Genomic DNA, 14,970 nt, shown 5'->3' with positions numbered 1-14,970 from the left:
TTCAAATGAAAAACTTTTTTCCTTGTAAAAATACAAAAATATACAAGTACTCTAGAAAGAATTTGAATGTTAGAGCTAAAACTCTTTAGCTATAATTTTCAAATTGAAAAGTGTTCACTCAATGTAAAATAAATATGGGCTAAAATTTGAAAATGTAATTATTTTATTTCAATGCCATAGAAAAATATTGAATTGTATCATGATAAGTTAAAAAAACTCCTCGAATAAAGAATCAATGAAAAGCACTGCTAACTTTGACAATATAGCAATTTTTTGCCTTGAGAATTTAGCATCTTTATGTATTACCTATGTTAGCTACCTACAATCCTTAAGGTATTGCAGTGATGTCTGTTATTAACATTTTGGTTCTTTTAATGAAAAAGCTATTTCATTACTTAGAATCTAAGTCTTTAAAACAGTAAAAAATCTTCAGCCCTTTATGTAACCAAAACAGGTTCTTTCTTTTGAATGTTTAAATTTTGCTAGAATCTGGGTTATTAAGTTTGTGGGAAAGTTTTCAAAACAATTTCTACAGAGAAATGCTCTCATATGAAACCTGGATGAGAATCAGAAATGTTTCTGTTTAATAGAACTTCTTCATCTCTAAAGTTTTTTACATTTAAAAACCATGGATTTTACAAATTTATGTACAATTCCTTCTGTATTGAGAAAGTGATTATTGGCCATTTAGAGCAGTGACAGAAAACTAGGATTCAGAATGTAAATGATGAAAAGATTCTTTTATAACATAAAAAAATTAAGTTGACAATTTGATCTTTTGAAATGTGCTAGTCTATTCAAAAAGTGTGTTTCTAACTACCTTTTAAAAAATTTAATTGTGATACTTTGTGGAATTGTGGAATTCTTTTTCTCCCTCTTGCTTTCTGCCCTCTCCATTTTCTTTAGTCTCCCCTTAATGGCAGTCATGGTAGACTCAGACTTTTACAAGTATATAAGCCAAATTTCTAGGTACTAGATTGTATTTATGGTCTTAGAATTTGAAATTTATAAATTGAACCATAAAATGTGAAAAATATTTTGAACTTGAAAAAATATTGAGCTTGAATTAACATAAAATCAGGCTGTCACAGCATACAACCAGGCTATCAAAATGTGAATTCAAGAATGTGATATTTTAACATCAATAAATCTGAAAGACAATTTTTACTGTACAACATGGCACAATTCTTGAAATAAAAGCAAAAGGCTTCTCACTGATATTCAAAGCAATACTATCTCCGGTTCAGTCCACAACAGGGCAATGTATGGAAAGTCTAGTGATCTGTAGAATCAAAGCAATGCTGAAGACTGTTAAAATTCAGATATAATTAGTAAAATGGGAGCCACTATAGGTGCTTTCCAATTGCCTATAATTCTATGTTTATATTTAGATATTAATGTTTTTTTCTTAAAATTAAACCTAAGGAAAACAATATTCACTATGGTGAGGGTGTGGTAGAAGGGGAATACTGCACAAAGATTTGAAGTTCTCAACTCATGATAGTAGTAATACTTGTGAGTTTAGGGGATGGGATTAAGGTGCAGACAAAATACTGAGTTTGATATTGTTCCATGGTTATGTAAGAAGAGGACCCAGAGTTCTAAGCTGGGGACTCAGATCTAGAGTCAGAAGATCTGAGTTCAAATCCTATATCTGCTACTTACTACCTACAAGACTTTGGGTAAGTCACAATCACCCTGGTCTTCATTTTCCTCATTTATAAAACAAGAGAGTTTGACTAGAGGGTTATGAGGTCTTTTTTCAACTACAGATTTATGAGTCTATGCTGCTTTTTAAAAGCAAGGCTTTTCTAGATACTATTTTGACCTGTCTGGCGTCTGAAGGTCCCAATCTCAGGAATTCCTATAGGTAAATAATTCATTGAAGTCTAAGTTTGATAAATTAAAAAAACCCTCCCCCTCCCCACATTTTATAGGCCTAAAGAGACTTTAGACTTACATGCTGTCAGTCAAGAATTCGATAAATTGATGAAGTGCCTACTATGTGCCAAACACCGTGCTAAGCACAGCGGATGCAAAGAAAGGTAAGACACTCCATTCCTTGGAGGAGTTCAGAGTTGAATGGTGGAGACAATACGCAAACAACACTATACAAATAAGCTATATACAGGTTACATTAGAAGTAATAAACAGAGGGAAGGCACTAGAATCATAAGGTATCAAGAGAGGTTTCCTGTAGAAGATAGGATATTAGCTGAAACATGAGGCAAGCCAGAGAAGCCAGGAGGTGGAGATGAGGAGAGACCATTCCAATTGTAGATGACAGCCAGTGAAAGTGCAACAGATTCTTTCTAAAATTTTAAAGCCACTACATATCAAGTGCAAAGAGTAACATAACTGGTATTATGAGGGTTTAGGATACCAATTTGATAGAAGGAAAAATGAATTGTGGGTATTTGAGAGGGTTTTTTGGTTGTTGGTCTTGCAGCTTTTCAAAAAAGAGCATTATAAACATGGACAGGTTTGCTTCACAGGTATATACAACCTCAATATATTCATTTTCTGGTATATAATTTAACAAAGCATTGTATTGGACACCTCAAATATGACAGCGCAGAATCATCAGACCTTCTGATATGTTTATGTATTAGTGATAAAAATTTAGGCTTCTCCTAAATATTTTTCTGCTATTTTGAAATATCTAAGGTGGATATGTGCATTCATTTCTGATACATATGCTTAAACCAAATTGTTCAATCTTCATCTCAGGGTATATGAATATTTTAGGATATATGACCATGTGGGGTGTGTGTCTGGTATGGGATAGGAAGCTGAAGCCAGTCTAGCAAAAGCAATAAGCTCAGCAGAAAATAAAAATGAAGGTGAAAAAGATATACAATACCTCAAGAAAATGTAGAGATTTATAGGACGCTACAATTAGCAGAAAATCAATGATATGGAAAAACTAAAGTGACATGCTTTCATCGTCTTATAACTAGGCATTTATTATATGACTGTAATGATTGACAGTGTTAGTTTAAAAATTCAAAATATTCTAAAATGAGAGTCTACAGTGTTTAACTAAACAAATCTTTTCATTCACTTGCCTAAACAAGACAGATAGACTCAATACACAGTAATTAAAATTTCACAGACTACATGTAGGAGCTTTGGGTTCATCAAATATTCATTGGATAGCATCATATAAGAGACATTTTTTTCTCAAGCTACCCTAGCATAGGGCACAAAATAATGTATAAATGAAATTCTTGGTTTTTATGGGAAGGTAAGAAAAGACATGAAAAACATCAAAGGCTCTCAATGCCTACAGTTATAAACTAAAGACATTACAGCCTGAGGAGGGCTGAGAATGATGTGCCAGAACTAAGACAGCTCAATATCAGTTAAGTTGTCTGGTTTAAGTCAGTGAAATTATTTTATTAGAACCGATTGCACTGCTATAAACTTCATTCAGGTCTGATGCTTTCTGAGATCATAAGATCACAGATTTAGAGCTGAAAAGACTTTTGCAAGGTGCATTGAGATTACTCATTCATATCTAGGCAGGGAGGAGGAAGACTTTAAAAAAAAAGTTTTTGAAGCCAAAGAAAGAGTAGCATGTACCATTATACCTACTCTGCTTTTTCAGGTTCGGATTTAGTTTCTTCTTTCTCTTCCTTTTCATCTTCTTTCACTTTCTGTTCCTTGAAAGGATCAGTGGGAATAAAGAAAATTTAAGAAATATTGCATGTAATCTAGAGATGAGGTTAAAGAGACATACACTCATGCCAAACATTAATGGACAATGATTCCCCAGTACCTCTAGCATCAAATCTAATCTGTTCCATCTGCATTCAACTCCATTCAAATGACACACTCTCTGTTTCAGTTGTGTTGATTTCTTGACTGTCTTTCACACATACCACGCTCATTTTCATCTCCATGATTTAGCTTGTATCATTCATCTCCCACCCAGGAATGCCCTTTTCTCCCTTATTATCCCTTCTTTGTAGACAAATTTTACTCATCTTTCAAGGAACAGTTGAATCCCCACTGGCTTTATGCCCTACATGGAATTTTAACGTAAGGACTACTCTAGCTCACAATGATTTATTAATACCTGTTGAACAGCTGAATATATTAAAACAGTTTAACATTTAATTATGCATGTAATTATGCATTAACTACTTATGTAGTTCATCTTAATCAATTCAATGAATACTTATTAAATGCCTGTGTGCAAAATTCTGTCCTAGGTACTGGGGATACAAACACAGAGATGTTGCAGATTCTGCTCTTAAGGGGCACTTTCCAGTTTGGTGAAGGGGTAGGATTATAACGCGTAAATAAATAGGTATAAGACAAGTTAGAGTATGGTAGGACCAAAGGAGCCATCTAAACAAAATGCTTTAGGAAAATATGAGGAGAAAGAAAACATGTTCACGTGGTAAAACCTGGTAAAGTTTCAGAGAAAATGGGGGAATCTGAGCTCAGCTTTGAAGGAAGAAAAAGATATTGTTACTTAGAAATGAGGCAGAAGCTTCAATAAATTAAAATGGCACTTAGACTTTTGGAATACACAGTATATTAAAGGAATTATGAAAGGCCTGCACAGGCATGTGGGAGTAGCAATGGGAAGAATGAAATTAGAAAAGATGTGGGAGTCTGGTTTTACTGAAAAGTAAAATACATGAAGTAAAGTGAAATAAAATTGGGGATGTTGAAAACAGATTGTCTAGGGTTTAAAATACCAAATTAAAGCTTATGTTTTGTACTACAGGCAATAGGGAGACAGAGAAGATGTTTTTAGTGAGGAATATAGCACCTAAATCTGTCTATTAGGAAGATTAATTTGATGGTTCTATGATGGATGGACTGGTGAGACAGAGAAAGGCACGAGGCTGTCCCAATAGTCCAGGTAAGATGTGATGAGGACCTGAACTAATGTGGTGGCAATACAGAAAAGGAGGGACAAGAGATATTGTGGATATAGAATTTATAGGTCCTGACAACTGCTTGGATTTAGAGGGTAAGGAACAAAGAAAGTGAATATGGTTCCAAGGTTTCGATACTTGTAGGGAGGATGGCAGTGACATGAACAGAAAAATAGTAATTTAAGAGATGGAGTAGATTTTCAGATGAGGTCAGTTTTAATATGCTGAGTTTAGCTGACATGAGAAAATATAGGTACAGATGTTCAACAGGCAGTTGGTATTATGGAAATGCTGGGGCTGGCCTTGTAAATCTGAGAGTCAACTGAATAGAGCTGACTGATTATTCAACACAAGGGAAGAGAGGAAATCACCAAAAGCACATGGACATAGAAGTCTAGGATATCATACTTTTTTGCATCTCCCATAATGCCTTATTTAGCACTGAATTCAGTACAGAATAAATAAATGTTTAATAACTGATTTTTTTATCTGATTGATAGGATAAAACTTCCAGGACACTAGCTGTATTCTTACTACTAAGAAAAGAAGAAAATCATTAAAAAGAATTCAAGTATCTCTTAACTAAAAATGTCAATTGTTGTTAGGTAATCTGGTGATTAAAAATAACTACTTTTCTCCCCCTCTTCCCCCCAAAAAAACACTGGGACATATCTACAACAGTAAAAATATCAAGCTAAATTTTCTATAACATCTTCTTCCCCAGAAGACTAGAGAAACTGTGAATTAAACAGATTACCTGGCATTTTTCTTGAACTTCAAGGACAGGGATTGGGTTACTCATTAAATCACTCAGGCCAGCATTTGGATTATGAGGAATTAATTTATATTGTCCTCCTTCTCTCTTCAGGTCTAAGCCAAAAATATCTGACAGTAAGTCACTTTCCTCTGTTAATTCCTTTAGATCAGTTAGATCTTCATTGGGCAGGGCCGTTTCTATAGCTTTCCTTTCTCCCTCTTCTCCCTCACCTCGTACCTCATCCTGGGTAGGATCTGGCATATTGGCCAAAAGTTCTGCAACTTTGATCTTTTTAGCACCTTCTACCAGGCTGCCTCCCAGTAGCAAGCTGCACATGATACGAAAGAAACCTCTAAAAACACTGGATATGAAATGCAAGAGGCCCACCAAAATACTCCAGTATGATGAAAAGAGGGCCATGATCAGGTCCTTCACAGTCATTTTTTTTATTCTCTTCATCTGTTTTTTTAGGCTCTTTAAACTGAGCATTCTCATGAGGGTTAAGATGTTGTACCTAAGGGCAAGGAGAGCTGATTTAACAGTCATAATGGAAAAAAAGCCCATTCGAGGTTCCTGTTCTTCAGGTTTCTCTTTTTCAATTTCTTCTTTGTTCACTGACCGTTCATTCAAATCTGATTCTGAGATCTGTGCAGCTAGCTGCATTTCAAAGATGGTATCCTCACAGAAATTAACAAAAAGTTCCATCTTTTCCTTCTCCCCTCCTTCATTGACCACATCGAAAATAAACTGCCTTTTGGACTCTTTGACTTGTGGCTTCTCCCACTGAGTTCTGCTGGACTCACTAATTTCAAAATAAACTCTTTCAATGCGTTTTGCACTACCCATGATCTCAATGCGGCCTAGAAAAGGCTGAAAATAATTCAGTACACTCTCTGCTAATTCAAGGAAAGTCTGCAGTCTGGTATCGTTGGGCATGTGTTCAGAAAGGTTGGTCAGGAGGACAGCAACATTGAAGCCAATGTCCTTGGCAGGTTCATGGAAACGTTTCACAAACTCTTCATAGTCTAAGGTTTCATTTTCATCTGTTTCCGCACAAGACAGAAGAAATTCAGTTTCAGATTGAGTGTAGTGCTTATGACTCTCCATTGCTTTATGGAAGTCCCTCTTGGAAATGATGCCCTTGCCATCAGGGTCATATTCTTTGAATGTATCTGAAGAAGTTAAATCCTTTAGTTTTAAAAACATATCAAAAAACTTCAGAATCATCTCTACGTTGTTGGAAGATTCTACCAGCATATCAACCATCTGTTTGCCAATGGTTCCATTAACAACATTACCTGCAGGTAAGATAATTTTATTTGTTCAAAATGAATATACTTTAGCAAGAGAAAGAGATAATAAGTAAACATATTAGATGAAATATATTTGCCTGTATGGAGATACAAGACACCTGTTTATTTTTTTTGTCTAACATATCATACTTTCATGTTGAACAATAAGACATACAGAATCACTATGGTCTGAAAGGTAAATGCTAGTAGGACATGCTTCCCCAACAATATTTTTGGTATAATAGGATGAAAATCAATATTCTGTCCCATTTTATACATATAAAAAAGGTAAGTACTATAGAATAGAAAAAGAGGTTAACTGCTGGACACTATGCTGCCTCTACAGTAAAAGATAACTCTAAGGATGTTTCCAGTGTCTTTAAACCTTGGTTTACTCCACAAAGGTCTCTGCTAATGGGGCATAATAAAGCTGTAGTATGTTAAGGGAGATTAGACATTATGGCAATTTATAGAATCACCAAATGTACTCATTAGTTGGACTGAAAAATGTTATATAATTAGCAATACACGAACGACTTTTATAGAGTAAAGGTCTCAAGATATTTATTTGGACAGAACTTCAAACCTATGTCAGGGAACTGGAAATTCATGGCAACACGACATGCAGAAACTATTGCTGGTCAACAACTGCATCAAATGCAAAGTATATTTAACATGCTCACACATTAGGCCAGGAATCTCTTTAACCAAGTAAATACAGTTTACACAATGTTTGTGGATACTGTTGGCCTTCTAAAACACGGATAAGGATAAAAGATGAAGAAAAATAATTGTGGCAAAAGAAAGTGATTGAGATAAATGGAACATCTGGAGGAAAAAAGAAGAAACACTGAAGATAAGCATACAGTGCCATGTTGCCCAGAGTTACCTATTCTAGTGCCAATGGACACCAATAGTCACAATGTGATTAAAATTACTGTTGCCACTTCTCAAACTAGAATGTCTAATTATATCAACTTAAATAAAGGTTTTACCCCAGCATAGTTGAAACTAGTTGATAGATTTATTTGAGAAAATTTCTGTAAAAAAAGAACATTAAAATGAAAATTTCTTTGCCCAAGAGCATAGTGTATGAATGATCATTTAAAAATCCATAGGCTTAAAAATACCACATAATGTGGTAGTCTTAAAAAAGCTAATGATCCACTTATTAGTATAAATACTTATTAAGAATACTTACAAGTATTCTTAATCATTACCAGCTGATTAATGTGAAATATACTTATTTGCACATGTTGAAAAGCTCAATCCTCATAATATTCCTCACAAGTCAGCAAAAATTTGTATTATCTCCACTTTTTTAGACACGTATCAGAGTCACAGAAATTTTAAAATAATTTATGAGAAAAAATGAATGAGTGGCTAGATAGGATTATAAAGTAAGTAAGTATCATTTCCTGGTGACATTTACTATTTTCTAGAGCACTGGTTTTGAAAGTGTGAGCAGGATCCCTTGTTTCCCATTCACAGGGTAAACTAGTTCAAAACTAGTTTCAGAATAATATTGATGCTTTATTTCTATTACAGCAAGTATCTACAGATAAAACCTATATAAACAAAAGCTCTTGGGTGAGGGGGTCCTCATGAGACCCAAAAAATATGAGAACCATTGTTCTAGAGCAGGGCTTCTTAAATATGGATTGTAATCCACAGTTTACAGAGCACTGGCAAGGTTGGGAGGGGAAAACATTTAAGAAGCCCTGTTCAAGAGCATGTTAAACTTCCAAAAAAACATCATTTTGTGTTTTATGGTCATCAAATTAGAGAATATAAGACTGTGCTATAGTACTTGCATTTCTGATTAATCAAAGCTACCTTCCAACATGGACAGCAACATGACCACCATGTCCTTCTGAAGATCCATTAATTCTTTCAACAACTCAATTTGGCTGGAATCCTGTGAACATTAATATAATGCATTTAAAACTACATGAGAAAACAGTATACACAGGACTAAGACACTGTGTGTCACAGTGTTTGAAATATTATATTAGTTCAATATATGGCAGCATTTTAATATGTTAGCATATTGTTAACTAGGACTGAGGGAAAATGTGCTAGTCAGCAACACTAAATTAGCTATAGATAAAACTAAAATTCCCATTAGTTTACATGAAAGGGAATTTTGCTAACACTATTTAAGTGAAAACATTAAAAGCTGAAAAGAAGAAAAAACTAGCAAGTCACAGATTATATTATGATATATTAATATTGGCATTATTTTTAAAAGTCCTTCGAAATCATTTTAGTAATTAAGAACACTATCGGACTTTTTAAAATGGTAACTGCTCACATAATTAGGTAAAGACACTTGATTATTTAAAAATCTTCTTAATTGAAATTAATATTGTTTTTTCTGTCTGCCTTAACATGCTGTAGAATCTTAATAAATCTTAGTAAATCCAATTATATTATTTCATCCATGAAGGAGATGTATGCATGATAGTTGACACAGATTTAAATATGTAACATAAATCTTAAAAAATACACAAGTAACTGTATTCTACAAAGTAACTTACAATTTGAAAGGTATTACATAAAAACAAGTTATTATAATTGCTAATTTCTCATCATCATATTTTCTACTTTCATAACATTTCCCTGATATCATATTATATATATAGAAATTTTTACAAAATATCTTTCTTATTCCAAACCCTATAATTGTTTTTCTTCACATATGGCATCAGTCTAAATCATTTGGTCACTATTACATAATAAAATGATAATATTTTGAATGATTCTAACCACTATGGAAAATTGTATCTTCAGAAATTGGTGCCTCAGTCTAAACGGACAACTGCTAAGTTATATCATGTATCAAAATAGCAAGAACCTGTGACTCCTTTAGTGTGAAAACTGCATACATATGGCAACCCATCTATAATTTATAATCTTACATAGAAGTATGAGGCAAAAGATATTAATTAACTTGCCAATGATAACATAGTTATTAAGTTTAGTAGTGGGACTTGAACTTTGGTCTTCCCGACCTGACTCCAGTTTCAGCATTATTATTCATTCATTATTTCACAAAGGTCCACATAAAATATGAAAATAAAAATTCATTCTTATGAAAACACTTGTGATGATATTTCTGTTATGGCTATAAAATTTGCTCAAAATCATTCACAATTATTTGTATTTTAAAAACTAGTTTACTAAAATGTCATTACTAGATGTAGTATTCAGATAAAAATTAAATAATTATTAAATGATTTTAAGATTACTTTTATAGTTTCAATCAAAGATCAATGCCTTAGTGGGTATTTCACATCTCAAGATACATATTAAGTACTATAATTATATCATAGACTATTATGATATTATATCATCTTGTTAAAACAAAATATTTAGCAGGTTATTGTACTACCATTTTATAGTTATTTCTCTATATTCTAAAAACAAAGTAAACAAAGGAGACAAAAAATAAGCCGTTTTTAACTTTTGACCTCCAGTTACCTTTCAAAATTTGTGAAGTAGCAGCAGGCAAATTCTTAGGATGTATTTATTTGCCCTTAGAATTAATGCGTTATTTTTCTACGGATTTCCTAATGTTAAATTTACTGTAAAAGATGGAATGACATCAACCATAAGAATGTCCCTGTTTATGACTCTAAAAGGAAATCATTTCCATTCTAGTGAAGCTAACAAGTTTAGTATGACCAGACTAGAAATTCGTTTTCAATAAGTAGCAAAAGAAAAAGTTCTAGTGAGCATTTCTGAGGAGGTGAGGTCATAAGGACACTTGAGAAACATATAGCATTTGGGGAATCCCTTGTAAGAAGTATTCTACAAACTACTACATTTTTTCAGCATGTCTACCCTCTTCAGTTTTGTAAAAATTTATTATATAACTAGCACACAGATCTTCCATATATTAAAAAACCCCCCAAAATTCAAGAAAAAAACAAGAAATGATACAATATCAATGGAAGAATTGGATAAAAAGGCTACTTGCATATAGGAAGTACACTTAGACTGACAGGACTATATCTTTTCCGCTGAGGATTTTGAAGGGTAAAGAACAAAATACCTGAGACAACTTCATCTGCATATGGGCAAATACATGAAGAAAACCAACCACTGCATCCCAAAGTCTGCTGTGTGCCAAACTCTGCTGATTTCCAGTGCATGGGCCCTATAACAAAAACAGAAAAATAGCAACTATGCAGAATTAAATGATAAACTGTTGTAACAGATATTGAATTTTTGCACATGTGCACATATATGTAGTATATATGCATATGCAAATGTGTGTGTGTGTGTGTGTGTGTGTGTGTGTGTGTGTGTGTACTATAGAAAAGCATTCATGTATCTTTAGGAGAAGAGATCCTTAATGAAAATTAGAATATAAATAATATATTTAAAGATGATTAATATGATTTTCTATATAAGACTTGACAAAACTAATTTATAATTGAGGTTCTCAAAGGATTTCATGTTCTGCTCTCCCTTTAAAGTCAACCAATGAGTTAAAAACTCACTGATAAAACAAAAGCATAAAACCTTTGACTTCTATGCAGATTTGCTTTCTTTCTCTTCACAGAGAGAAAGATAAACCCATACTAACAAGGAATCATTATCATTTTGTTAAGAATACAAAATGATTCTCAGGGTTAGAGAAAATAGTTTATGTCAATTTATGTTAAGCTCTTCCTAGGGAAGAAAAATCTTCATTAACATTTTCCTTCATTTTAATAGCTGGCACTGTGGAACTAATTTATATTTTGAAAGATTAATTTGATCTGATCAACTTCATAAACCAGAATATGATGCTATTAAAATGAAAAATTAATTATGGGCATTGTGGTTTCATTTCTCATGTTTATTTTATGTGAAACCAATAAATTATATAAAATGTTAGGAAAACTTTTACGGATGAAATATATACAGCATACACATTGGACTACTAGTTGTAAGACACTGCCTTCCTTTGCACAATGTAGACTAAATGCCAAATGCTTGTTATATTTAATTTAATTCATGATATACTGAATTATATTTCTTTATGAAAACAAAAAAATATTACATATCTGTATACATATATGAAGTATATTTTATTAAATATATAAAGAAATGTAATTCAATACATTACTAAATCAAATATATATGTATACAGACATACATGTACATATGCTTCAATACATCAGTGATATGTGATTTTACTGGTTTGATGAGTACTTTCCCTACCAACACTGATCATAACACCCCAATGACAAAATCCTACCAACTGCTTCTCTTAGAATCCCTAGGAAAGAAGTGGTCATAGGAAATGACTATACTAGTTAAACGACAACAACAATCCCCAAATGACTATCAGACACCTAGAACTAGATGTCGTGGCCTTAAATAATATATCTAAAACTAAACTTATTGTTTTTATCCCGAAAACCTTTATTCTTTCTAACTTCCCTATTAGTGAAGGCACTATCTTCATTCAAGTCATCCAGGCTCACATAGATATCATCCTCAACTCCTCACTTTCTCTTACTCCTCAAATATAGTGAGCTGCTAAGTTCCACTGTTTCTACCTTGGTATATACCCTTTTATCTTCTCTAACATTGCCATTACCTTGGTGCAGGACCTCACACCTAGATAACTACAATAGGTTTTTGGTTGGCCTTCCTCAAATCTCTCTCTACTCTAGCCCATTTGACTCAGCTGTCAATTTTATATTCCTAAAGTACAGGTCTGACTTTGACTTCCTATTCAAGAAACTTTAGTGGCTCCCTATTACCGCTAGGATCAGATATAAAATCCTCTGTTTGACATTTTAGGGTGTCTTTATAACTTGACCATTTCCTACCTTTCAAGTCTTCTGATATATTATTCCCTTACACACAGCACTCCATCTTCCAACTCCATGTACTTCTTCCTCTTCATCTCTATCTTCTAGTTTCCTTGATTTCCTTCAAATCTCACCTTATTCAAGAAGCCTTTTTCCTTAATTGGACTGCCTTCTGTCTAAGATTATTTCCAAATTATCACATATACATCTTGTTTGCACATAATTGTTTGCATATTGTTTTTTCCATTAGACTAAGAGCTCCCTGAGAGTAAGAATTTTTTGCCTTCATTAGTATTACCAGCACTTTGTTGACTTGATAATTTGTATAGTATTTTATAATTTAAAAATGTTTTCCCTGAAATAAAATTATGAGGTAGTAACAAGTATCGTTACTATCCCCATGCATGCATGTATGTTGTGACACATATATGTATTGACCTAAGTCACAGAACTAGTGAGTCAAATAATTGGGACAAGCATGGAAGAATTTCTTTTGTCTAGACAATGACATAGTTAGATGGACAATTATTCACCTCCAAATGGATACAAATTTAGGCCTAAAATAAAACAGAAAGGAAGCCGATTGGATTGCCACTGAGAAATTTAAAAGTCCTTTTAATGACCCCCTAAGTTTTTCCTGAAATAAAGGTCCATCTTTTCCCTGCCAGTATTCTACAGTACTGCTGAATGTCTGTGAGTCATAATACAGCCTCCAAAGAATTGAAATAAATATCCCTCATTTGGGCAGAGACATATGGTAGGTATAAGTAGGCTGCAATGAATCACAAACAAGAACCTTCTAATCTCTCTGGCTGTACCTTATGCCTGGAATTCTCTCCTGCCTAATCTCCACCTCCTGACTTCTCTGATTTCCTTTAGGTTCCATCTAAAATACCACCTTCTACAGGAAATCCGTCCTAGTCCCTTTTGAGTGCTTTCCCTGTGTTGATGACATTGTAGCCTATATACAGCTTGTTGTATACAGCTGTTTACATGTTGTCTTTCCCATTAGACTTGTAGAGTAGTAGAGTAGGAACTATCTCTTACCTTCCTCTGTAGTATCTGTGATTTAGCATGGTGCCTGACATATAGGAGGCACTTAATAAAAGTTTATTGACTGACTGAAAACCAGAGGAAAAGATGTCATCATATTAATGTACGATCCAAAGTGATGATGGTGGGATCAAGGGATAACTGTTGGACAAACTGTATGCTCCAATGATATTCTTGTGATATAAAGTGAAAATAAAGAAGGACCCCAGCACATTAAATAGGCTGCCTGAGGAGAATTTATGGAAGGATGCGGACAAGAGTCATACAGGATAAGCAGTTATCGGGTTGTGAGCTGCATTGTTTAAGGGAATACACACATTGATGAGAATGCAGATCTATTTCAATATCTAAGTAATGAGAGTAAGTTTTTATGTCAAAAGACAGGAAATAAATGTCTTCTTATTTTAAAATGTTTTTTCTTTTCTATATTAAAATGGGAATTATGAATTGACAGATACTTTTTTTTCGCTCACAGTTTTTGGACTTTAAAAAAATTTTTTTTGGATTTTTCTTATTATTAGTAGTGATTAGAATGAAAACATATAGAAAATGTGATTGATCATACAATGCCAAGTCAAACTGTCAAGAATCCCAAATGAGACACTTTGCAGAACAAACATTAAACTAATGATTTCTCATGTACAGTTCTCATTTTAATTAATCAACTAAAATACTAATAAAACTCCTCTTCAACATGATTCAAAAATTATTTCATTTATTGCAATTAAACATTTTAAGTCTATACAAATAACTGGAAAAAGGAATGAACAGAGAAAAATTTACATTAGCATCAAACCATGTAAGACATTATCTTGTACTTCTCAGACAGCACTGAAAGTTAAGTTCATTAAAATTTGTATCCGATAAACATCAGAGATTTAAAGTAGGAAGGAACCTTAGAGGTCCTCTCATCCAATCTCTTCCAGCTAGGTAAAGCTCACAGTGAATGCTCAAGAAACATTGTCTATTATGAAGGGGTCACATGAACTTAGCTCTTTTCCTTCTTATCATAAAAGTTCTAATTGTCAAAGCACTGAAAAACCAAATACAAAGAATGAAACAATCTTCACTTGCAAGAAGTTTAAATGCAAATGAAGGAGATGAAAATACATATTTAAATATCTATAGCATAAAGGCAAAGTGAATGCATAAACATATAT

At 33.3% G+C, this 14,970-nt stretch overlaps 1 protein-coding gene across 11 annotated transcripts in view; it reads right to left on the bottom strand.

Moving 5' to 3' along the window:
* Positions 1-14,970, bottom strand: part of RYR2 (ryanodine receptor 2) — an 826,096-nt gene that overhangs the window by 64,722 nt on the left and 746,404 nt on the right. For all 11 annotated transcript variants that reach the window (XM_072637850.1, XM_072637853.1, XM_072637851.1 and 8 more), the window contains 4 exons: positions 11,002-11,106; positions 8,781-8,862; positions 5,653-6,950; positions 3,598-3,665 (listed from right to left, as the gene is read on the bottom strand). In XM_072637850.1, coding sequence (XP_072493951.1) covers positions 3,598-3,665; positions 5,653-6,950; positions 8,781-8,862; positions 11,002-11,106 — 1,553 coding nt within the window. The remainder of the gene's footprint in view (positions 1-3,597; positions 3,666-5,652; positions 6,951-8,780; positions 8,863-11,001; positions 11,107-14,970) is intronic.

Source organism: Notamacropus eugenii, chromosome 2 (genome assembly GCF_028372415.1).
Source record: "Notamacropus eugenii isolate mMacEug1 chromosome 2, mMacEug1.pri_v2, whole genome shotgun sequence".
In the NCBI taxonomy this organism is placed as follows: domain Eukaryota; kingdom Metazoa; phylum Chordata; class Mammalia; order Diprotodontia; family Macropodidae; genus Notamacropus; species Notamacropus eugenii.
This window is presented reverse-complemented; position numbering and strand designations above follow the sequence as displayed.